We start from the raw sequence: 26,708 nt of genomic DNA, 5'->3' as shown, positions 1-26,708 counted from the left end.
TGGCTAAGTGCCTCTGAATCAGATTTGGTTCGTACACTACAACTCCAGTCTAGAGTCCAAGAAGGTATTTTAGAGGCTGGGAGAAAGGTTATCATTTTTCCACGGTGTCATGATAACCTTGGAGTCCAGAAAATCTGGGTTCCAATCCTACCCCTGACACTAAAACCTGTGTAATAATGGGCAAGGTAATGTCTCTTTACTCAGTTTCCTCATCTGTTAAATTAGAGACTTGCTCTCGGTGATATTTAGTCCCTTTCAGTTCTGAATCTGTGACCCTATACTGTGCTCTTATTTGTATTTTATTTTTTTTGGAGGCAATTGGGGTTAAGTGACTTGCCCAGGGTCACACAGATAATAATTGTCTGAGGCCAGGTTTGAACTCCTTCTGACTTAAGGACCAACATTCCATCCAATTAGCTGGCCCTGTGCTCTTGTTTTAAAAATTATCATTGAGTTTAAAAAAAAGAAAGACTGATGATTCATTAATTCCAGGTTGGCTTGTTGATGAAATCAAACCCTCATTGATAACCACAAATATTGCAAACTACTTTCACTGAAATGGTCCTTCTGCTTCCAGCCTAAAAGTAGACCAAGCATCTGTAGCCACTCTTCGAGATGAAATGCTTTCTCTCCATGGGTCTCTTTAATTGAAATGTCACATACATATGAATACAAATATTAAAATGGAAATTTAGAAAAAAATAAATGCAATCAGACTCAAACAGCACTTTCCAGGTCTTGATGAGCATAATCTCAGACTCTTATTTCAAGTGATTCTAATTAATGGTAACTAAGAAAGGGCTACAGGAAAGCCCTTGCTGAATTAAGTGAATTAACATGCCTACAAAAGAGACCACCAAGGATGGTGAGATAGTCTCACAAAGCTTTCCAGTTTTTTAAAGAGTATATAATGCTGTGGTTTTGCTATGCATGTGTACACATATAAACAAATATTACGGACAAATTGAAACCCTAACAATATCTGGGCAGTTCTGTTTAGGGAGATATGGATTTACCTTCTCTAAGTGTGTCTCTATACTACAGTATATATTATATTTTATATATTTCAGATATACTCATTTTATTGAAAAATGCACAAAAAAAGTACAGTCATGATGACAGTTTTGCAATCTAGAATGTGCATCTTCTCCATTGCTAAAACCTTCAAACCTGTGTAAGTGGAACCACCCAGGAATTCAGGATTCCTAAATAGGCAGATAGGTGGCACAGTAGATAGAGCACTGGGTTTGGAATCAGGAAGACTCATCTTTCTGAGTTCAAATCTGGCCTCAGACACTTACTAGCTGTGTGGCTTACCCTTGCTTGCCTCAGTTTCCTCATCTGTCAAATGAGCTGGAGAAAGAAATGGCAAACTGCTCCAGGATCTTTGCCAAGAAAACCCCAAATGGGTTCACAAAGAGTCGGACACAACTGAAAACAACTGAACAATAATAGCAAATAGACTTTAAAATCAGGATATTGCATTACCTTTAAGAAAGAAGACTCCCTGATTTTCAAGATTAGGTACCAGGCCTTATGAATTTAAGCTGAGTGATATTAGAGAGGCCCAGTGCATAACTGAGAGTTATCTGTCCTCAAAGCCAGGAAGACTGGGCTCAATGTTACCTCTGACATACACTGGCTGGTAACCCGAGGGCTAGTCACTTAACCTCTAACTGCCTAGGCCAATGGTATCAAACTCACACAGAAACAGGGATCTCTAATATTTACATAAGGATCCCTGCTGGCCACACAGTTGATTTAGTTTTAAAATGCAATATTATATATGTTTTATTATATTTTTATTTATTTTGTTAAATATTTCCCAATTACATTTTAATATGGTTCTGGCAGACCTCTGAAATGCTGTGGATCACATGTAGCCCTCAAAACATATTTTTGATATTTCTATCCTAAACAATCCTCTAAGAATATAAATTCCAAAGAAGGCTAACCTGTATTGGTAGAGGGAATGATCTCGTCTGGGAGTTCCCCACTTCACAAAGTCACAAGCCCAGCCCCTACCTCTATCCTTATCCCTGTTAGTATTTTTTTAATTTTATTTATTTTATTTTTAATTTATGAAATAAAAAAGTATTTCCACAACATAAAATAATAAAAAGATGATTGCACATGAAATTGCAAACCTATTACATACAACTTGCTATTCCTTTTAAATATATAATACATTTATCATGTAAATTTCTTTTTTTTTTTCTATCCCACCTCCCCCTAGAGGAAAAACTAGAAGTCAGAGATGCTGAGCAAAATGTCTACCAACACCAACACTTCTATCTACTCTATCCTCACCACAGTGAAATGGTAAAGATTAATGGGGATCTCTAAGTTGAGCAAAGCCACATGATAAGCCCATTGCCTGACAACTGGGAGAAAAAAGGATAACACTTCAAAGACATTCTCTAAAATAATGGTTGATTAGCTCAAATGATGCTTTTTGTTACTGCCAATTATGCATTTTGCAAATACTGTCAGAAAACTCTTTCTTTTATATTCCTCTCCATTTTGTGGTAGCAGTTCTGTAGCTTGTCAAAGCAGTGCTGACAGAATAAAGATTAACTAGAAAAAAATAGAGAGAAATACATCTTTATCTTAGAAAGCTGTAGAAATACTGTAAAGCTTGCCAAGGAAAGAATCTAATATTCCTTCCTTGTTGCACGTACATCTCAAGGTCAGTGCTATAGGACCCCTTATAAATGAGGTCAATTTATGATGACACAGAGTCCCAGATGAACATGAGATATATTAAATTCAATGCTATAAGAAGATGAAGTTTAATGGAACTCCCATCTCCAATACAACTAGTTCACGATTTTTACCTTTTGTGTTTTTTCCTTTTTTCTGGATTCTCCAATGGGCTGGCTCTCCTAATATGTAGCTATCATTACATTACATAATTTTTGCCTTTTCTATTTACAATTCACTCTTCAATTCTGGGCAAAAACCCCAAAGGTACTATAGACATACACACCATTAGCTACTAAGAACACAAAGTTGAACTAAAATTATTTCATGGGAAAACAAATATTGGTAATGTTTATACCAGGAAATATACAAATTCAGCAACTGTTGAACTATATTCTTAAAGATGAAAGATTGTTAGTATTTTGTATTCAGCCTTCCCCTCGCAGAGATCACATGATTAAGGGGGAGAAAGTGCCCACCCTTTTCTTATGTTTTTTTTTCATTTCTCATTACAAGCCCATAATGGTAAGAAGAGAATTTAAAAGGATCAAATGTTAACCAACCGGCTGTAGGTATGAAAACCCTTACACAGAAATCTCTGACTTGATGTCAGCTGGCGAAGAGAACAGGATATCTATTAATCATATCTTCCCATTTTGACACCATCTCATAAGAAGCAGACTTCTTAGAAATCATTCTTCAACATGTTTCTAGAAGGTCTTAGTAATAATTCTCTTCTGAGGGATTTCTTCACAGGGAATAGTAAAGGCTTATAACAGTATTTCTTTCAAATCACATCAATGTCAAATTCCTCTCTCTATCCTGACAAGGAAAAAAGACTTTTTTTAAAAAACCTAGCCAATATATTTTCAGCCACAGTCAGACACACTGTATCTTGACCCCAATATAGTGAAGTCATTCTGGTCTGCTTCAAGAATGAAGGACAATAACCAATCAAACAATATTTTCCAAATGCTTTTTAAAAACGCAAAATAGGCACCTTACCTGACGCACAAAGCTATTTGAGGTAGTATCGGATGAGGTGCTTCCATCAGATCCTTTAAATCTGTTTTTTCTTCTGGCTCCTTTTCCATAAGCCTGTACAAACAAGACCAGGGGAAATAGCGTTAGATCCTTCATATAGGATTGTTATGGTAATGTTGCAATGTCAAACAAAGTAAGGATAAATCTGTTACATATGGGTAAAATTGGTGAATTCTTATCAATAGAGCCCACTACCCCAACAAACTTTTCTTTCAGAATAGTGCATTACGCTAAAGGATAGAAAGTTTCCCATTAAAGCATACTCATTCATTCATACCCATTTTTGTTCACTCTACCTGGTAAGAAAACAGATCTAATGAACACCAGAGCTACCCATCCAAAGTTGGCCATTTCCAGCCCTGAGCAGCTAGTAAGCCATTTGTGGTCCTTTAGCACTCCATTTATACTATGACATGACCCACTCAGCGTTTGTTCATATGATAAATCACCTCTATTGTCTCTGCCATCCCTGGCCTTCCTCATGTAATGGAATTCCTCATTTTTCAGGTGACAGTGAAGGAAGAATGTTTCAATTAAAGATAATGTTATATCCCTGTATTGTTATAGAACATTTAGTGATATATTTTTAAAGTGTCTTTTCAAGGGAAAGTAAAAAATGCTTTTGCTCATCAGAACTGTCCTTGACAAAAGGCTCACACTACAAAAGGTGAAGTCCCACTCTCTCCTCCCCCCCTTCCCCCTTCACCTCTTACTCTATCTACAGATTCAACTTGTTAGAGAAAATCATACAGATATACTGATTCTAGGTTTGGAAGAAAAATATTTTGGGACAAATACCACAATATGACTGGAAATACCTGACTCATGTAACTTAAATCATGAAAAATTATAGAAACCATTTAAAATCACTATATTCAGGTTTTGAAAATGCTAACCTAAAATATTTCATATAAGCATATGACTCTCATTAAAACTTCAGTATCAAATAAACTATAATATACATAGTATTTACACAAGTTGGAATTTATTACAAAGTATAAGCAGTATTTTGAGTAATCTGGGTGAATTTGTAATCACTGTGACTGTGAAACAGCCTTCAAACAAAAGGCATTTCTTAAATAAGTTCATTCTTTTTCAAGTAGGGAAGAGATCTGTATAAAATACATGTGTCTTACCACCATTCTTCAGAAAGGAAAGTCAATCAGTTCTGGGCCTTCATTACATAATACACATAATATTGGGTTTTACCCAGCATACAGGTTTTTTTTAATGTAAATGTCATTCAGTAAACAAGAGAAAAATTATTTTCTTTTCACAAGTTTCTTTTCCAGTTATTAAAGGATTGATTGCAAATGTCTTGTAAGCCTTAAGAAACCTTAAGTGGCATTCAGAAGTTTCCTAATAACACAAAAAATTAAATTATTCCATACGGGAAAAATAGCTTATTTTTATACAGCATGAGCCCTACATGATTGTGGAGTCCCTTACTATCCCAGGTTCAATGTAGGCTATTGGGGGTAATCATGGTCATATAAATATGACTCAATCTCCTTATAGACACAGGCCATAGATTTAGAACTGGAGGATCATCTAATATAATCCTCTTACTTTGCAAATGAGGAAACTGAGGCATTGTGTTCATTCTCTACTAACAAAGCAGGAACCATAAATCAAATGGCAAAGCATTTGAGACAGAATAGTCAAATAATACAAATCAAGCAACAGAATTATTTTTGGTCACCTATATGTGGAAAGGAAACACTCCCCAGAAAAGTCTTGCAGAAAAAGAATTAGGGGAAATTATTTCCTTTCTTTTATTATACTGATCTGACCAACATGCCTGGTGGTTAATCATGTATTTTCAGCTCTTTTGTTAAAATGAATGGCTTATATACAAAACATTGCTTAGAAAAGTTTCCATCCCTCCTTCTTTCCCTCCCTCCCTCTCTCCCTTCCCTCTTTCCTAAATTCCTTCCTTCCTTCCTTCCTTCCTTCCTTCCTTCCTTCCTTCCTTCCTTCCTTCCTTCCTTCCTTCCTTCCTTCCTTCCTGCCTTCCTGCCTTCCTGCCTGCCTTCCTGCCTGCCTTCCTATATTGCTTCCTGCCTTCCTTCCTACCTTCCTCCCTTTCCTCAGCCCTTAACAATCTCTTGAATTAAGAAAAATAAATTCCTCCCAATTTCATCATATTTCTGCCAACTAGTACCAGGGCCATGGAAATTATCTTGAAGTTTTATGAACCCATAAAGAGTCTCTTAGCTATAGTGAAGGAGGAAGAGGGCAGGTGATAACCTTTCCCCAACTATCCAACCAATATATTAAAGACCCCTGTTTCCTTTTAACACTGACAATCTTTGCTCTGAATTCTGACTGCTATGGCAAAGGTCTCTGTCCTGCTTCTGCTTATAAACATTTTTCAAGCCTCCAATATCCCCCCTGCTTTAAAGATTAAATCTGTTCCAAGCACATCACTCATTTTTATGAACACGTACATCACTCATCTTTATGAACATCAACAAATATATTTTTGAACATAAGGAACAATTCAAGGCAACTTCATTTCAGGTGTCATTCCAGGGCCTCAGTAGCTAAAGTACAGTGAAGTTACATTAAAATTCCAACCCTCGGGAGCAGGAGAGCCAAGATGGAAGAGAAAAGGCAGGAACTCATTTGAGCTTCCCCTCCAAACAACTTTAAAGAATGCCTCTAAACAAAATCTAGAGTGGCAGAACCCATAAAAGAATGGAGTAAAACAATTTTGCAGCCCAAGACAAATTAGAAGGTCAGCAGAAAAGGTCTGTTGCATGGTGAGAGTGGAACACACTCAAGAACAGGCTGCATCGGAGCAGGCCTCATCCAGCAAACCAGCAGCGGTCCTTGGAGGCGACTGAAACAGTGGCTGCCGTGGCTGTTTCTGGAGCGCTCAGCCCACAGATAATAAGGGGGTTGGACAACTGGTCAGAAGATTATAGGGATCCCTTTGCTGGCAGTGGGTGCAAGACTCTATTGCATTACCCATACTCAGATCCAGGTCACAGTCCCAGGGCAAAGAGAAGCACTAGCACACCAGATCTTGTGGCCAGAGAAGAGTGGGTATCCTGGTCAGAGTTGCAGGGCAGAAAAGAGTTCTTGTGGTTGCCAGGCCAGGAGAGTAATAAACACGCTTTTCCTTAGATCATACCACCTTGAAAAAACTGAAAGCTTTAAATCCCCTAAAACTGAAAACAGCTGTGCAAAAAAACCTGAAGTTTGGGACAGTGTACCCTCCATCCTGGGAGCAGAGCCCAACTTTAATATAAAGCTAAAAGTCAAGAAATAGGCTAGAAAAATGAGCAAATAACAAAGGATCCTGACCATAGAACTTAACAATGGTGACAGGGAAGATCAAAACACACATTCAGAAGGCGGCAATGAAATCAAAACTGCTCCATCCAAAGCCTCAAAAACAAAACAAAACAAAACAAAAAAGAATTGGTCTCAGGCCCAAAAAGAATTCCTGGAAGAGCTGAAAAAGGATTTTAAATACCAATTAAGAGAGGTAGAGGGAAAATAGGGAAAGAAATGATAATGATGAAAGAAAATTATTTTTAAAAAAAGAGTCAACAGCTTAGTAAAGGAAGCATTAAAAACTAGAATTGGCCAAACGGAAAAAGATGTACAAAAATTCACCGAAGGAAAAAAAATTTCATTGAAAGCGGAATTGTTCAATTGGAAAAGAAGGTACAAATGTTCACTGAAGAACATAATTCTTTAAAAATTAAAATTGGACATGAGAATTGACCCCACAAGACTCCAAAAAGCAATAAAACAAAATCAAAAGAATGAAAAAATAGAAAAAAATGTGAAATATCTCATTGGAAAAACAATTGACCTAGAAAATAGATCAAGGAGAGATAATTTCAGAATTACCATACTACCTGAAAGCCATGATTTAAAATATAGCCTAGATGTCATCTTTCAAGAATTATCAAGGAAAATTGCCCAGATATTCTAGAACAGACCTCACAACTTGTAAACTTCTTCACACTACAAATAGGTTAGACTAGAGACAGAATGACAATGGTTGGTTGCCAAAGGTCACATAACAAACAGGAGAGTGCTCAGTGGCAACTCTACATTTTTCTTGGCCACCAGAATTCTTTGGCAGGCTGCATGTGGCCTGTGGGCCATATCTTGTACAGGCTTGTTCTAGAACCAGAGGGTAAAACAGAAATGGAAAGAATCCACCAATCACCTCCTGAAAGAGATCCCAAAACAAAAACTCCCAGGAATATTATGGTCAAACTCCAAAGCTCCCAAGTCAAGGAGAAAATATTGCAAGTGGCCAGAAAGAAATAATCCAAATATTGTGGAGTGACAGTCAAGACAACACAAGATTTAGCATTTTAGATTTTAGATTCAGTGCTTAGATTTTAACTTCTATATTAATGGATCAGAGGGCTTGGATCCAGAGGGCAAAGGAGTTAGAATTACAACCAAGAATCACCTACCCAGCAACACTGAGCATAATCCTTCAGGGGAAAGAATGGACATTCAAAGAAACAGAAGACTTTCAAGCACTCCTGATGAAAAGACCAGAGCTGAATAAAAAATCTGACTTTCAAATATAAGACTCAAAAGAGAAATAAAAAGGTAAACAGGAAAGAGAAATTATAAGGAATTCAATAAGGTTAAACTGTTTACATTCCTACACAGGAAGATGATACTTGTAACTCTAAAGAACTTTGTCATTATTAGGGCTGTTAAAAGGAGTGTACATAGACAGCGTACACAGGTGTGAGTTGAATACGATGAGTTGATTATCTAAAAAATTAAAATTAAAGGATGAGAAAGAGGAATGGACTGGGAGAAGCAGAAAGGGAAAGTGGAATGGGGCAAATTATCTCACATAAAAGAGGCATGAAAGAGCTTTTTTACAGTGGAGGGGAAAATGGGCGAGGTGGGTGGGAGACCTTGAACCTTACTCTCATTGGAATTGGCTCAAAAAGGGGATAACTTTCATACTCAGTTTCAGGTATAGAAATCTGTCTTAGGGGCAGCTGGGTGGCGAAGTGGATAGAGCTGTGGCCTTGGGGTCAGGAGAACCTGAGTTCAAATCCGATCTCAGACATTTGACACTTAGTAGCTGTGTGACCCTGGGCAAGTCACTTAAACCTGACTGCCTCACCAAAAAAGAAAAAAAAAAGAATAAAGAAATCTGTCTTACCCTACAGGAAAGTAGGAGGGAAAGAGGAATAAGAGAAGGGGAAAACCTGATTGAAGAGAGAATAGATTGGTAGAGGCGGTAAGAAGCATCCTTTTGAGGATGGACAGGGTGAAAGGAGAGAGAGCATACGATAAACAGGGGGAAACTAGGATGGAGGGAAATACACAATAATCATAACTGTGAAAAAATTTTTACAGCAAGTGTCTTTGATAAAGGCCTCCTTTCTTAAATATATAGAGAACTGAGTGAAATTTATAAAAATAAGAGCCATTCCACAATTGATAAATGGTCAAAGGATATGAACAGGCAGATTTCAAAGTAAAGTTATCTGTAGTCATATGAAAAATTACTCTAAACCACTACTCATTACAGAAATGCAAATTAAAGCAATTTTGAGGTACCACCCATCACCTATCAGATTGGCTAATATGAGAGAAAACAAAAATGACAAATGCTGAAGAGGATGCGGGGAAATTGAGACATTGATGCACTGTCAGTGGAGTTGTAAATTGATTCAACCAAAATGGAACTATGCCTAAAGAGCTAAAAAAAACCCAACTGTATTTCCTTTGATTCAGCAATACCACTACTAGGTCTGTATCCCAAAGAGATGAAAAAAAAAGAAAAGAACTTATATGTGCAAGAATAGGTCCTTTAGTGGTAACAAAGAATTGGAAAGTGAGGGGATGTCCAACAATTGGTATATGGTATTGATTGTGATGGAATACTATTGTGCTATTATAAGAAATGATGAGCAGGATGCTGTCAGAAAAACCTGGAAAGACTTACATGAACTGATAACAAAGTGAAGTGAGTAGAAACAGAACAGTATACACAGTAACTGCAATATTGTAACATGATCAGCTATGAACAACTTAGCTATTCTCAACAATACAACGATCCAAGACAATTCCGAAGGGCCTATGATGAAAAATGCTATCCATCTCCAGAGAAAGAACTTATGGAATCTGAATGTAGAATCTGAATGCATACTTTTTCCCCTTTCTTTATTTTTCCTGTTTTTTTTAATCTATGTTTTCTTTCACAACATGACTAATACGGAAATATGTTTTGCATGACTGCACATGTATAACCTATATCAAATTGCTCGCCTTCTCAATGAGGCGGGAAGAGAAGGAAGGAAAAAGAATTTGGCACTCAAAATTAAAAAAAAAACAAATGTTAAAATTTGTTTTTACATGTGATTGGGGAAAAATAAAATATTAAATAAAATTTTAAAATGTAAAATAAAAAAAGTCAACCCTGTTGCTTGCCCAGGGTTTTTTTTTTAATTCATTCATTCTGTGCCTTACAGTTTCCTTGCTTAAGTTTCTTTGCAATATCATGAAACTGTACGTGAAGAAGCTGTGATACATGAAGTACTGAGGCAGATCTCCTTTGTGGCTAAACTGGTACTCTATCAAGTTAGGTACATGCTTTCAGAAGCTGTTCCCTTAAAATTTCAGACAAGAGAGAGTAACCAGTTTCAGACCACAGAAAGAATTCACTGAATCATTACTTCATGGCATACCTGAATGAAGAATAAAATGTTAATCCTACTCATTACCTAGTCTAATCCAATCCCCTCATGTTACAGTTTAAAAAAAAAAAACCAAAAACTGAGGCCCAAAAAGGAAAAGTGAGTTTTTTCAAGGTCATACTAATAGGAAGCTAAGTGGTATCCTGGATTAAGAGCTGGGTAGGGAGTCAAGAAGACCTGAGTTCGAATACAGCCTTAGATACTTACTAGCTTGGTGACTGGGCAAGTCACTTAACCACTGTTTGCCTCAGTTTCCCCAACTATAAGGATAATACAAATGTTTACCTCACATTTTTTGGGAAGATCAAACATGATATTTGCAAAGCACTCTGTATATATATAAATGTTCATTCTCTTCCCAGTCCCTTCCCTCCCCTTCCCTAGTTAATGGTGATAATATCTGGATTTTTTGTATTCCAGGCCATTATCATTCTACCTCAACCACCTCTTGGTAGAAATATACCAGAGACAGTACTACTACAAAAACCATTAACTTGTTCCTAAGACACAGTTTATACACTAAGAAAATATGACTTAATGAAATACAGCTGAGTGTATTAACAATGACAGAGAATGCACCAGTTCTATTTGAATCAGTGAGGGGCAGAATGATCTAGGTAGGTATTAAGGAGCCTTCCTCAGGATACAGAACATGAGTTCCAGTTCTGCTCATAACACACATTGGCTATGTGACCAAACAGAATCTCTATCACCATCACCCTCAGAAACTCTGAAAGATAGATGCAGAACAAATCCTGATCTACTTAAGTAAAGGAATTTTTCTCACCAGAATTTTCATACACCAGTGAAATAGGAATAAACAACAATAATAATAACAAAATAACAAAACAAGAATTAACAACAAAGTTCAATAGGTAAGCTCTAGTATATTCAACTGTATCTTTTTCTTCAAAACCTTAACATTTTCTAAAATTATTTTGATAATTTGTTTGAATATATTGACCATACCACTTATTTCCCTGTGTAGGTAGCAGTTAAATAGTTTTAGTAATTCTCTAGGTGTCACATTTATAATAAAAGGCCAATGGAAACATATAAGCTTAATCATACTTTTACTTTGCTGGACATGACTGAACTCAACAGCGCTTTTTCTTTTAAGGAGTTCTGTTTAAAAATTGAGTACCTTTCATTCATAGAAAATTTGTTTGCAGTATCTACTTACAAGGAAAAATAATATTTCCACAAAAACCCCAAATTTAATAATCCATATTTATGTCTGATGTCAATCTATCAATAAACATTTATTAAGCACCTGTTACATTCCAGGCATCATGCTAAGCATTGGAGATACAAAAAAAGGCAAAAGACAGTCTCTGCCCTCAAGGAGTATGCAATCTAATTAACAATGCAGTAAGAAATTTTTCATGTCAGGAAATTTTGAAGCTGAAGAACAAACTAATGCATGTTTAGACACAAATCTACCTTATTCACATGTCAACCTGTTCAAAGGTTACTCAGTCTCTGAAACCTGAAAATAAGGTGTTTTTTTTTCTTTCATATGCACCTCATCTAAAGAAAAAAAAATGAATCAAGACCATATATCTAGAAAGGGAGCACCCTAGTGATGATTCCCTTCATCTCAGATAAAGGGTATATAATTTTCCAAAATTAGATACTTCAGATGGTACTTTTTTTTCCCTGATAATTTCAAACAATTGCTTCTCAGAAGTATGAAGCTCCTTAGAAGCTGGTGCTGTTGCCATAGATAAATAAATACACATGCTTATGTTTAAATTCTTTCGCTTCTTTCTAGATGACCAAACAAGCTATGGAAGGCTTCTCTGAAATCTACCAAGAGGTTTCTTAAGCATTTGTCTTCTAAAATATATGCCAATCTCTAAAAACAAAAAAGGACTCTACAAAGTACAATGTCAAGATCATTAAATTCTTAAAACAAAATTACTTTTAATTCTTAAAAAAGGGTACCAAACAATGACTTATAGATTAGAGGGAGTGTGCTGAAAATAAATAAAGAGGGAATATTCTTGGGTGTAATCAAACTTCCTCATATTTTTACATTGTTTTTCAATTTAAATTTTTGGTTTTGCTTGATATTTTTATTTTTATATTAATTTCATTTCCTAATATATTCATCTCCCTTCCTCACTCAGCAGCCATCTTTTGGAACACAAATGAAAAAGAGATGGAAAAAATAAGGCAATTCAAGAAAACTAACCAACACATTAAGTAATTCTAACAATATATGCAATATTCCACTTTCATTGCCTTTGACTTCTAATGAAAGGAGGGAGGAGTAGTTTATTTCTTATTCTGAACTTAAAGCATTCCAAAAATGAGCATGAAAACTGTGTTTCTATTTCACACTGTTTACTTTAAATATATATGTATTTATATATATTAAATATATATGTATTCATATGTATGCAGATATATATGTGTATGTATATGTATGTGTATATATGTGTGTGTGTGTGTATATATACATATATATTTACACACATTACTTCCAAAACTGTCCTGCTTATTATCTGTGCTTCTGTCCAACCTTCTGTTCCTCTTTTTTGGCATCATCAAAAATGTTTCAAAGGCCTTCCTTTGAGGAGGAAGCCTGACTAGTGCTAATCTTCCTCCTAGCCCTCCCACCTCACCTATCCCTAAAAAAAGAAACCCTGGTAACACATAAATATAGTCAAACAAAGCAAATCCACATAGCACCTGTGTGCAAAAACATGTCTCTGAACCTTAAAGTCCATCACTTCTCTTCCGAGGAGGTAGGTAACAATCTGAAGATGTGACTGCTCATTGATTTGGTCAGTGCTAAGGCTTTCAGAGTCTTTATTTGAAATGCTGTCATTGTAGGAATTGTTTTAGTTCTACTTATTTCACTCTGCAACATTTCCTACTTGCCAAGATTCTCTGAAATCATCTCTTTCATCATTTCCTTTTCTAGGATTCTCTTAATTCTTATATTTACATTTCAAAGTTCCTACTCAGTTCTAGTCTTTCACCAAAAAAGCTTAAAAGTCCTCTGTTCCATAAAAGGTCATTTTCCTTGAAGAATTATACCAAGCTTTTGAGTATAAGTTTTTCTTGGTTGTAAGTCTATATCCTTTGTCTTTTCAAATGTTGTATTTCAAGATCTTCTCTCATTTAAAGTTGAGATTTCCAGGGCTTATATGAACCTAACTATGGTTCCTTAGTATTGGAACTCTTTTTTTTTCCAACTGGGGGAAGGGGAGGAGAGGGAGGGTGGTGGTGGTGTGGTGGGAGGTACTTGTAGTACTTCTTCTTTGATATGGAGGCTCTAAATTTTTTACTATGACACTGCTGGAATTGTCTTTTTTTTTTTTTGCTTTTTGGGGGGCAATTGGGGTCAAGTGACTTGCCCAGGGTCACACAGCTAGTAAATATTAAGTGCCTGAGGCTGGATTTGAACTCAGGCCCTCCTGACTTCAGGGATGGTGCTCTATCCACTGTGCCACCTAGCTGCCCTGGACTTGTCCTTTTGAAGATTCTTCCAGAAGATTATCAGTGGATTCTTTGTATTTTCACTTTGCCCTCTGGTTTTAATAGATCTGGGCAGTTTTCATTTGTGATTTCTTGAGATATAGCATGTAAGCTTTAAAGAAAACACATCTTTCAAGGAGTTCAAAAATTTTTAAGTGATCTGTCTTTGACCTATTTTTTTAGGTCAGTCATTTTTTTTTAAAATAACAGATAGATTTTATCTTCTATTTTTGCTCTTTATTTTTGTTCTAACATTTCTTGTTATCTCATAGAGGCATTGATTTCTGTTTGGTCTAATTTAATTTTTAAGAAGTCAATTACTTGAATAAGGTTTGCTACTTTCTATTCTAAACTATTTATTCTCCTTACAATTCTTTCTTCCAGGGCTTTTACTTTTTTTTTAATCTCTTGCTTCTTTTCTTCTAAGTAGCAGATACATGACTCAGTAAATACAGTGCTAGACCTAGAATGGGGAAGATTTGGACTTAAATCTGGCCTCAGACTATTAGTAGCTGTGTAATACTGGGCAAGCCACTTAACCTCTACATGCCTCAGTTTCCTGAACTGTGTGGTGGGGATAATGATAGTACCTACCTCCCAGGGTTGCAGGGAGGATTCAATGATTAAATATTTGTAAATTGATAGTACAATGTGTGGGCACATATTAGGCACTTAATAAATGCTTGTTCCTTCCCTGCCCCTCTCCCATATAGTCCTAATGAAAAACCATTTTTTTTCCCCTTTGTGTCTTTGCTTGAAGTTCTTACAATGTTACTCTCTTTAAAGTTGGATTTTATTCTTCTCTCCAGGCTTAACTTCCTGAACTGGGGTTGTGTCTTGGGGCTAGTCTCTGCTTCCTTCTGTGCTTCTGGATGTGGTGATTGGCCCTGTATGGTCTCCAGCTAGGTCACCTGAATTCCTACATTCATCTCAATATCCTAGGCTTTGCCCCCTCCCCAGATTTTTGAGGCTCAGAATACTGGATCTTCAGGGTCCTCTATAACATCTTAGGACAATCTGTTCTGATTGCTGCCACACCCATACCGGTCACTGCCACACCTGTAGAATCCCAGGTTCTTTAGTGTGGGTTTCCAGACTCTGTGGGGCTTTCTTAGCTAGCTCTCTTCTCTTGTTGCCTCAAGACAGGCCCTTCAGGCTACATGTTTTTCTCTGGTCATCTGAGAAGGCTGTAAACTTATCACTGCCATTCTCGCACTGATGGTGGCTCCCTTTTCCACTGCCTGGAGGATTCTAGCTGTTTTTTTATACAGTTCTGGGATGGAAGAGTTAGAAGAGTTGTTCATTTGAAGTTTTAGATCGTTATTCAGCCTGGCAAGATTTATAGGTTTGTGAAAGAATTGGTGTTAGGGAGCTAATTTCCTGCCTCTGCTCAGGCATCCATATTGACGAGAAGCCAGAAGTCACCACCTCCTCACTGTAACTTCTTCTCTCCACCAGAGCTTGCTAGAGTATAACTCTACAGAACTTAGTTCAGGAATATATAAATTAAATCTAAATATATTACTTTAAAAATGAAATGAAACTCTCAAATACATGATTAACTAACCCCCAATCACTCGTTCATACATAGATCATTTTTCTGCTTTTAAATCAAGCCCAGATATTTGTGGCTTTCTACTGGTTTGTTTCAGTTTGGTTTGGTTTTAATTTCCCAGTGTTATCTAAGAGGTAAATGATGCTATAGTGAGGGAAGAAAGTTTTAGAGAAGCCACCAAGTGCAATACAAATATAGTGACTGCTCCAAGTGAAAGCAACCAGAAAACTAGTGCTGGTTCTTTCAAATGAATTTCTCTGCTGATGCTATTCAAGATATTCCTCCCTTGAGGCTGGATCCCTAAAATGCGTTTGGAAAGTACCTGATAAGCTCAGCTGGAGGGAACAGATTAGAATTTGTTGCTCAAAGCAAAATAACCAGGCACTTGGTAGCTGCCTCTTCCTTACCACATGTAATTCTGATGCGGTGGAGGTGGTCACAGTCTCCCTGAGACTCAATGACACACTACTAGCTCCAATTATGCCCACCCTTCTTTTCCCACTACCATCTCCTTTTTAGCCAGATAACACTTAATGAGTCCAAGGATCTGCTCATTCAATTGAACACAGGATTCCTGATCCCACAATGTCCACAATTACATGGCTCAGCAGCAAGACTGAGTCACATCAGAAGTCCCACAAAATCTGTTCATCAAGCCTGGCTTCTGAGCTAACAAATACAACCTGTTTAAAATAAACTTCTGGCTGTTCTCAGTTTATTTCATCAGATATTTCTCAAGGGAGACATTTTATTTTAAGTTTGGCTATAGCTGTGTTTGTGTTGGGAGTGGGGAGAGTAGTGATATTAAATGAAGGTCCTAGTCTTATAAAGACTTTCTCCCCAATTCTCAAGCTTTCAACTTCACTTCCTCCAATCTCTATCTGTAGATGATCTTGCCTTTTACACTCAGAAGACTGAGGACATTTGTTATGAATTCTCTCAAGCCCCACGTCCCCCTCCATAAAAAACTCTTTATGCTATGTACTTTGTCTATCCTCTCTTCTTTATCTTCATCAAAAGAAAGCACCTCTTCCACCATGCCCTTGAACTTAATGATTCTAGTGTCTGGTATCGATCATTCTCCTACAGGTTCCTACTCCTGCTCCCCCTAACCCCTACCCAATCAGCTCTTTGCCTAACAAGCACTTTATGCTTCCTCTATCTTGCAACAAATGAATACACACAAAAATATCGCTTGGCTTCACTATCCCTTCAACACGTGTATATTTCTCTTCTCACCGACAAATTTTCAGGAGTCATCTATACTTGCTCAAGTCATGTCAAGTCACCAAAAATTTATCAAGTATCTACTATGTGCCAGGAACTGTACTAAATGCTAGGGATGCAAAGACAGACAAAATAAAACAAAACACCAGTCTCTCATATGTCAAGGTCCTCACAGTCTAATGAGGGACCCAATGTGCAAACAACGATGTACAAACTATACATATAGAGGATAAATTGGAGAAAACCAACAGAGGGAAGGATGATAAAGTGTCAAAAGCTGCAGAAAGGTCAAGATGGATGAAGATTGTGAAAAGGTCATTCAATTTGACAATTCAGAGGTCATTGGTAACTTTGGAGACAGCAGTTTCAGTGGTCAGAAGCAGAAAGGAGATGGCCTTCCCAAGGAGTTTAGTCATGAGAAGAGAGGAATGATATTAATATAGAAATAACTATATCTACATCTATATCTCTTTGTGTGTGTGTGTGTGTGTGTGTGTGTGTGTGTGTGTGTGTATGGACAGTACGGAAGGGTGGATGAAGGGAGGTCTTTGAGGGTGGTGGAGACATGGGCATGTTTGTAGGCAGTAGGGAAGCAACCAATATATATATGGAAAGAGATGGAAGACAAATGAGAGAGAAGGGATGACAGAGGGGGGCAATCTACTGGGGAAGGGCTACCTTTCCACGTGAGATAGAGGTGAAGGAGGAGATAGTAGCAGAAGACACCTTAGTGATGTGAGATAAGGAAGAGGGGAGAAGAGAGAGCTCTTATCGAATGGCCTCAATTTTTTTCAGTGAAATATGAAGCAATGTTCTCATTTAGGAGGGTGGGGGGAGTGAAGCCATGCAAAGTTTGAAGAGAAATGAAAAAAGTTTGGAAAAGCCAATGTATTGAGTGGCATAATGAATCAATTATGGAAGTACAAAAAAGACTGCCTTGCTGTAGCAAGATTATGTAATATAATTTTATAGTGAGTTCAAATCCAAATATTTGTTCATTGAAGGACTGAATGATGTCGGGCAAATCACTTAACCTCTCTCTATCTGTTACTTCATCTGTGAAATGGGAATAAATAATAGCATCCATTTCCCTGGGCTATTGTTAGGATAGGAGAAAACATTATTTGTAAACCACTGTGTAAACCTTAAAGCACTTTATAAATATGACTTATCATCATCATCATTATTATTAATATTAACCCATTCGGTATGTTTTCATGATTTTCTCCAGCTTCATTCAGCAGCACATGAGTAAGACCAAAGACACTGGCTGCAAAGTTGAGGTTTGGCAGGGCAAGAATGATGACGGGGGTGGGGGGCAGGTAGGTGGTGCAGTGGATAGAGCACCAGCCCTGGAGTCGGGAAGACTTGAGTTCAAATCTGGCCTCAGACACTTGACACTTACTAGCTGTGTGACCCTGGGCAAGTCACTTAACCCCATAGCCTAGCAAAAAATCAAAACAAAACAAAACCAAAAAAAGAATGATGACAGGAAAAGGGGACAGGGAACCTGAGAAAAGAAGACAGAGTAGAGTTGAATTGGTTCACCAAGAGGTCAAGATATGGAAGGAAGGAGAGCATAGACAGTGAAGAGGCGATGATCCAGGAAAGAATGGAGAGTAGAGAGATTGGACCTTCTACCTCTGCTTCATCATCGACCACTGCTCTACAAACTCCCCATCCCATCCCCTTAACAATTTAGCTCCATGCCCATCACTCTTCCGAAATTCTCTCTCAGATCTACAATAATCTTTGGTCTGGCCAACCCAAAGGCATTTTCTCCACTCTCATTCTCAGTATTTGTCACTGCAGCCATTCATTATGAACCTCCCTCAATATTCTTCTCCCAGTTCTACTTCGGATCAGAGCACTCCTTGGACCTTTTTATTGAGTCATGGTCTCTCTACTTTCTCTCTCCTTCCCTGGCTCATCCACTTCGATGGTCTCAAGAATTACCTCTCCGATGATAATTCACCCATCTCTTTCCCTGAGCTCACCATCACTAGCTGATGACAATGAAAGCAGCTGACGTACATATAACAAACACTCTAAGATTCACAAAACGTTATGTTATGTACATTATCTCATTTTGAAGGGCTAGAATACAAATTCATTATTCTGGCACTTAATGTATACAATCTGGATCCCACCTACCTCCTCAGGTTTATATTGGACCTCTCCCCTTCAATACATATTCATTATTAAAGCTGTCCTGGAATATACGCTCATGTTGTTCTCTCCACCATCTCCATATGAATGCACATGGATTGATGCCCAGGTATGGCATTCCTATGGCATATTTGCTAAGATCCTTCCTTCTCCAAGGCCCAAATCATTGCTCCCTCCCCTAGGAAGCCTTCCCCAACCCCCTATTGTGCACTCTGTAGCTTCCTCCTACCCCACTCCAACACCTCCCAGGGGAAGAGACTCCCTCTACCATTGCAACTTACAGTCTTAGAGAGTGGCCTAGAACAGAGTTATCAAACAGGTGGCTCACATGGCCCACAACACTCCCAAGCACAGCCTGAGTGAGATTAAAATGTAATTGGGAAATATTTAACAAAATTAATTAAAATGCAATAAAGCAAACAATTATATTTCAAGTTCAGAATAAAATAAATGAGTTCAGAATAAAATAAGCAATTGGGGGGGGGTCAAAGCAATCAGGGTTAGGTGACTTGCCCAGGGTCACACAGCTAATTAAGTGTCAAGTGTCTGAGGCTGCATTTGAATTCAGGTCCTCCTGCCTCCAGGGCCAGTGCTGTACCCATTGCACCACCTAGCTGCCCCTTAAAATAAGCAATTTTAAAAAATATGAGGTCAGTATGTGGTCTACAGAGATCCCTGTGGACAGTCTAGTGACACTCAATTTCTATTTGAGCCTAGAACACTGAGACCTATAGAGACCTTCCCAAGGTCACCTAGGCAGCGGTCTTGAACTCAGGTAAACCCGGCTCTCTAGCCACTAGATCCTGTCTTTATCCAAAGTAAATAAAAAGTAATTTGGAATGGGGGAAGGGAGGATGGCACAAATAATTGGGAATATCATGAAGGTAAGAGGCAGTGCTTGAGGTGAGCCTTAAAGGAAATTAGGGATTCTAAAGATCTGAATGAGAGAATGAATTCTAGGCATGGGGGGGACAGCCTGGGCAAAAGCTCAAAGGAAGGTCATGAAATATCACATAGAAGAGTACAGCAAGTTAATCAGTCTGGTTAAAATATAGAGTGAATGAGGTGGAGCAATACAGAACCGCTCTGGAAAGATCAGCTGGATCTATAACAAATATGGCACATTCCCTGAAAAGCTGATTATTTAATATGCGTGTACACACACATATACATTGTCATTCAGTCATCTCACTCATGTTTGACTCTTTGTGACCCCACTTGGGGTTTTCTTAGCAAAGACACTGGGGTGGTTTGTCATTTCCTTCTCCAGCTTATTTGGTAGATGAGGAAACTGAGGCAAACAGGGTTAAATGACTTGCCCAGGGTCACATAGGGAGTAAGTGTCTGGGGCTGGATTTGAAGTCACAAAGATGAGTCTTCCTGACTCCAGGTCCAGCATTGTATCAGCTATGCCAAATACATATATGCAAACACACGTATATGTATACACATACACACATATGTTTGCATGTATGTATATGAGAATATGCATTTACACATGTATATAAATATTCATTTGCATATATGCATGTGTCATCATACATATATACATATATATACATGTGTGTGTACGTTTATAAATATCCACATATTACAGGCAGAAAGGCAGAGTACACAGAGTTGGCTTCAAGCCAGGAAGACCTGGGTTCCCCTTTCACTTCTGACACATACCAGCCATATAACCCTGAGCAAGTCAGTTAAAGCCACCCTGGATTATTATCTTATGATCTATTCACCCACCATCCAGGCAATAAGACTATAAATTACAAAGAAGGCATAGCAGACCTACATTAGTAGAGACAGTTTCCTTGATAAAAAGTTAAATGAAACTAGGTGACAAAATGGAGAATTTGTCTGACTTTGATTCAGGAATACTTGAATTTAAATCCCGCCTAAGAAATCTACTAGCTGTTTGATTCCAGACAAGTCACTTTATCTTTCTAGGCCTCAGTTTCCTCATCTGTAAAAATGGAGGACTGGATTCAACTGCCATCTGTAACATACCTTATAGCTCTCGATCTATGATCCTTTGAGTTCTGTATTCATAGATCCAATCCCTATCATCATCTTATGTACACCCATGCTTATTAACCTACTCCAGAAGGTCAGGGTTCAGGCTTTGTTCATCTCTGCATTGACGTATAGCATATTGGAAACAAAAACATTTAGTGTCTGCTGAATTCCATACAGATCACAGGAGAACCCAGAAAGGTATCTCAGATCAAGATGCTGATGCACGGCTGCTCTTAAGAGACAACATCAGCAAGTCAAAAATCCATTTCTCAATAATGGCATGTTATTTCAATGTTCCACGAACAGAGTTGATTCCATGGTAGACACTTATCTTTCTGGGATGGCTTAAACGTCCTGGCCCAAGGCAGGAGAATAAATGAAAAGCACTTGCCAAGTCCCAAGCTGGTCTATGATTCTATCATTTACCATATGCAGTATAAAAAAGCAATGTTTTCCTTGAAGAATTTGATATAAAACTGAGTCAAGGTAAAATGGTTGTCATTTTTGGCAGGTAGGGAAGGCAGGGAGATAGAGGCTGGAGCTGCTCGGGACTCTGTAGCTCTGTCATGCTTCAGGAACCTTCTGTGCAGACCATCACCCCTTAGCTACTTGCCTGCCTCTGTTTTTAGGCACTCAGAAATGAACATTAATACAAAAATGCAAAATAAGTAAAAACCAGGAAAAAAGCAGTAGGAGCAATGTGTTTTTATATATTTTTCATGACTGAGAAACCAAATCTGGTTACCAGCAGTGGACATATATTTTAACACCATTACATAATTTGACACAAACAGGAGTTCTTAACCTGGGGGGGGGGGTGTCATGGATTTCTTTAGCAGTCTGGCAAAACTTATGAACCCATTTTCATAATATTTTTAAATGCATAAAATAAAGTGCCCAATATTACAAAGGAAAGCAACTATACTGAAATACAGTTATGAAAACACTTTTTTAAAACAAGGTCATGGACCACAGGTTAGGAACGCCTGAATTCAAGATCAACATAGAGACCGTAATTAGAGGACTTGAAAACAGAATTTCAGAGTCTGGCAGGTGCTGGGTAAGTTTTTGAACCATCTGTTCACTTTGCTTACAAAACTAGGTGCTAAAATACAAATCTGAACTTCTGTGAAATTTTCCCCCTAGGAAAAAAACAACAGAGGCAGCTAGATGGCACAGTGGATAGGGTGCCAGGCCTGGAGTCAGGAAGACCTGATTCAAATCTGGCCTCAGACACTTATTATGTGTGTGACCCTAGGCAAATCACTTCACCCTATTTGCCTCAGTTTCCTCATCTGTAAAATGAACTGCCGAAGGAAATGGTAGCGTATTTGCCAAGAAAACACTAAATGGGGTCACGAAGAGTGAAGCTACTGAAATGATTGAACAACAACAAAACAACAGAAAAAAATGGGTGGAATTCCAGTTACATCACATTACCTGTTTCTATGTTTTTTTGAGGAAAAGTAATGGGGATGGAGGGAAGAATATGATGTTGTCAGTAGCTGGAAGTTCCTGGCATTTCCATGGAGCTGACTAAAATCTGAGCTTCTTCGCAATTTAGAATCCTCAGAACCCGGATTTAGAGGGGAAAGGGAACCCAGAGGCAGATTATCTGGTCCAATCTTTTGATTTTTAACATGAAAAAACACCCCCAATAACTGAATCTCAGGTGAAGCAATCTGCCCAAGATCACACAAATAACAAGTGGCAAAGCTGGCATTTGAACTTAAGTCCTCCAGAATCCCATTCTGATACTTTACCCACTCCACTGCTGCCTCTCAACGTAGAGTCTTACAGAACTGTGCCGCTTACTGAAGCGCAAAGTGATTTGTCCAGGGTCACACAGCCATTATGCATTAGACCCAGAACTTCAATTCAGGTCTGTCTTAACTCCAAGACTGGCTTGCTATCTACCCACTACACCACACTGCCACCCACGAAGCTAATTATGCTTTACATATTTGTTACTTTTCTCTCACTGATAACAACATTTTAACAAAACATGAATATTTCTTCTGGAGCCACCAGTCTCTACAACCTACTTTACTGAAAACATTCCCGATTGTTTGAACAGCATTCTAGCCCACAGCAATGAGAAATTTAACAGATATGTCACTCATGGAATAACTCACCACAACTTATCATATGTATGCTGTCTTAATGCCAAGAAACTAGTTCATATTTTGCAGCAAAAACCACTCAGTAAATCTTGCCCCCAAGCCCAGCTTACAACAGCCTCAGGCCACCACACAAGAGCGAATTCTTCCTCCTAGGGAAAAAAAAAACCCCTGGAGGACCCCTTACTAGTGACACATGGAAGTATAGACAGCACCATCACTCAAAGCAATCGAAATCTCTCTGTGTCTCTATTTCTCCTCTCCTCTGCTCTGCTCATCTCTCCCTCTCCCCTCTCTTTCCCTCTCTCTGTTGCTTCACAAAGAGCAGGAATCCAGCCTTTTTCCAGAAGGCACTCATAGTCCACAGGGAGGAAAGGGGTCCCAAGGCTTTCACTAGGGGGCAAGCATTAAAACGAAGGGAGCGGAGGGAAAGTAGCAAACTTTGTCCCAGTCCTCACTGCCCTCCCCAGCCCAAGCTGAAGGTCTTCCCCGGGGAAGGGAACCACCAGGAGAGTCTGAGAGGAAAAGCCTTGGCTAGTGCCTAGGAGTGAGCAGAGACAGTTAAGCTGTCAGAGGAAACCCAGTGACAGCCACGAAGGAGGAAAGGCTCACTGTAGGCTCTCGGTGCCAAGGACCTTAAGATTAAGGTTCTGGGGGTTCTGAGCCTCCCTGGAAAGCTGTACTGGGAGACCCCACTCCTAGACACACACACACATACACACACACCCCTCCTGCTCAGGTGCCGCTCTGCTCCACTCTCCTTGCTCATCTGCTCGCCTCCATGTGCTTTTCCCGGGAGGGGAGAGGAGGAGCTGAAAAGAGCAGCCCGGGGAGAAGCCCTGGATGGCAGTGAGGTCTCCTCCATTCCCTACCACTGTTTTTTTTTTTTTAGATGCAAAAGAAAAATGGAAGCCAGGACCGCAGCAAAGGCTAGGGTCACGAACGCTAGGAAAGGTGAAGAGGGGAAGGAGATTGGAGAGGAGGCAGAAGGGGATCTGCTCGGGGAAGCAGGAGTTGAGAAAGAGAGAGAAGGGAGAAGAACCGGGGAAGAAGGGGAGGTCGGCAACAGAACCTCTCAGAAAGAAAAGAAGAAGCTAGGGACCGACCTAGCTCCCTACCTGTGCTGCAACTCCCAGCGGCGCCGCGGGCAAGGGATTATCCAGCAGGTCCATCTGGATCTCCTGCGCCACCGCCGCTGCCGCCACCGCCGGGATGGGAGGCGACTTGGACATGTCGCTTTGGACCATTGGAGAAAACTCAGGGAGAAGAACGGCAGGCGGCCAGCCGAGATTCTCCTCCTAAGCCCCGCAGTCCGGCTCGGGGCTTCCTCGGTCCGGTTTCAGGCTCCTCGGTCCGGCTCCGGGCTTCGTTGTGCGCTCCGCTCGGTGTCCCGAGGTCCGGCTCGGGTCCCAGCTGCTCTCTCCGCTCCTCGAGCCGCGGTGTGGCTCGGGGCTCCGCTGTCCGGCTCGGGGCTCTGAAGTCCTGCTCGGGGTTCCGCTGTCCGGCTCGGGGCTCCGCAGTCCGGCTTCGGGTTCCGCTGCGCGCTCAGTTTCTGCGCTCCCGCGTTGGCTGCGATGCCCCGCAGCGCCCCCAGCGCTCTGCCCAGCGAGCGCTTCCCGCTTGGCCACTCTCAGGGCGCGGGACTCGGCCGTGCCATTTTGAAAAGCGAAAGATCCGAGAGCGACTGGAGGCAGAGGTGTCCCGAAGACGCTAGGGGCCGGGGAGAGGGGCCCGGGAGAGAGAGGCCCCTTCCTCTTTTCAGCAGCAGCCTTGGCGGCTGCTTTGCCTCGCTTCCCTGGCCGGTGCCCCGGAGACCGAAAGTGAGGGCGTTCCGAGTTGCGGCTGAGCCAGGCGGCAGCAGCAGCAGCAACAGCAACAGCAACAGCAGCAGCAGCAGCAGCAGCAACAGCCGCCGCCTGGCAGGAGCAAGCCAAGAGGGAGGGAGCGAAGGGGGAGAGCGAGCGCGAGCGGGAGCGAGCGGCCGGGAGGGGGAGGCGCAGCCGAAAGAGAGGGGAACCATGCTTGGAAAAGTTCTTCTGGAGTAGGCGACCGCCCTGTGGGTTCCAACCCTGTCCCGGCCCCTTCCTCTCCTCGCCACTGCCCGCGCTGTTACAAAGTTGCCCCTGGCTACGCTAAATAGATACAAATGCTTGTGTGTCTGTGTGTGGGGGTCTTCTAGTCTAGAGTAGCTACCAGGCCCACAGCTCACCACCTCCCTGTGGGCCTCGGATTAGGAGAGGGTTGCCAAAGAAAGGACGACCCTGGAAGTGAGCTGAAATTGTAAACTGAACACGGAGAACAGGACGGGAGTCAGGCAGACCTGGAATCGAATCCTACCTCACACTAGCTGTGTGATGTTGGGTGAGTCATGTAACGTCTTTGGTCCACAGTTTCCTCAAGTATAAAACGAGGGGGCTGGACTCAGTGACCTCTAAAATTCCTTTCAGCTTTAAATGAATGATGCTATGAATAAACGCAACGCCCTTTGGGTTACCCGCATAACAAGTGTCAAGCCAGCACAAGGATTTTTTTTTAACTAGTTCTAGTGACTTTGGATTGTTTTAGGAAGGAAGCTGTTGGTGAGTTACCAGGAAAGAAAGGTAAATAAATAAACACCAACACTTAGGACCTGACCCAATTCAGCTGGATCCAGAATCTATCCCACTACTTACCAAATTACACCCAAGTTCTTTCATTGTTATTTTAAAGCTCCTATTAAACTAAAACTTTGTTGTTCTAAAGACCATCACCCGCCTGTCTACCACCATTCCGCCAAAACACCGCGACCACGTAGCCCTAGCAAAGGTCAAGATGTTTTCATGGTTGTGTTGGGGAGGCTTTATACATTTTTAACATTGAGACTGCAGTAAAAAGGCTCGGTTAAGGGAACATGAAAGCCTAGCTTTTGGCCATGAAAAAAGCAGCTATGGCAAGAGTCAAGGTTGCTTCATTTAGAAAATTCCTTTCAGAAATTCCTAGCATATCACTTAGAGCATTGTGTGCGCTACAGGTCAAATCCCATGAAAACAAATACCATTACAATTCAAGGCTCTGCATCACAAGATTTCTGAGCTGTATTATCATGTTGTTTTGGGTTTTTTTTGGGGGGGAAGATTCTGGGCTCCTGAGCTCCTCAGTGTTAGGAAAGTACATTTTGGAGTTGCCCAGGTCACTGAGAGGTTAAAGAACTTGCTAGCCAACATTTGGTAGTCAGGACCTGAGTCCAGGTTTTCCTGACTTGGAGATTAGGGGTCTAACCATTAGGCCATGTAACTAGCTAGTATTGCCATATTAAATAATTATTTAGACAGTTATTCGGAATGTAGAGTAATAAACCCCACCAGCCTGACTACTGCAGTAGCCTCTTATTTGGTCTTGCCTCCAACACCATAAATCCCTCCTTGACATAGCTCCCAATTTGTACCACTAAAGCCCAGATCTGACCATGTCATTCCTAGCTCAAGAAGTGCCAGGGGCTCCAGCTTGCCTCTGGGATGAAACACAGATTCTTGTTTGGTATATTAAGCCCTTGATAATCTCTTTCCAATCTATGTTTCCAGACTGATTTCACATTATTCTCTGTCATGCATTCTTTGCACCAGCCAAACTGGCTTACTTATTATTATTATTTCTCTTACATGATATTTCCATTTCTTGTCTCTATTTATGCTTTTGCCCACACAG

The 26,708-nt window shown here is 39.9% G+C and overlaps 1 protein-coding gene across 3 annotated transcripts in view; it reads right to left on the bottom strand.

Annotated features, from left to right (window-relative positions):
* CACNB2 (calcium voltage-gated channel auxiliary subunit beta 2) overlaps positions 1 to 24,361 on the bottom strand; it is a 395,023-nt gene extending 370,662 nt beyond the window's left edge. For all 3 annotated transcript variants that reach the window (XM_020966891.2, XM_020966894.2, XM_020966893.2), the window contains exons 1-2: positions 24,143 to 24,361; positions 3,709 to 3,801 (exon numbers count right to left, since the gene is read on the bottom strand). In XM_020966891.2, the coding sequence (XP_020822550.1) occupies positions 3,709 to 3,801; positions 24,143 to 24,271 (222 nt within the window). In that variant the 5' untranslated portion in view covers positions 24,272 to 24,361. The remainder of the gene's footprint in view (positions 1 to 3,708; positions 3,802 to 24,142) is intronic.
* Between the last annotated feature and the right edge of the window lie 2,347 nt (positions 24,362 to 26,708).

The sequence above is a fragment of the Phascolarctos cinereus genome, unplaced genomic scaffold, assembly GCF_003287225.1.
Source record: "Phascolarctos cinereus isolate Bilbo 61053 unplaced genomic scaffold, phaCin_HiC Scaffold_1;HRSCAF=81, whole genome shotgun sequence".
NCBI lineage: Eukaryota > Metazoa > Chordata > Mammalia > Diprotodontia > Phascolarctidae > Phascolarctos > Phascolarctos cinereus.
The sequence above is the reverse complement of the archived record's forward strand: the minus strand, read 5'-3'. Positions and strand labels throughout refer to the sequence as shown.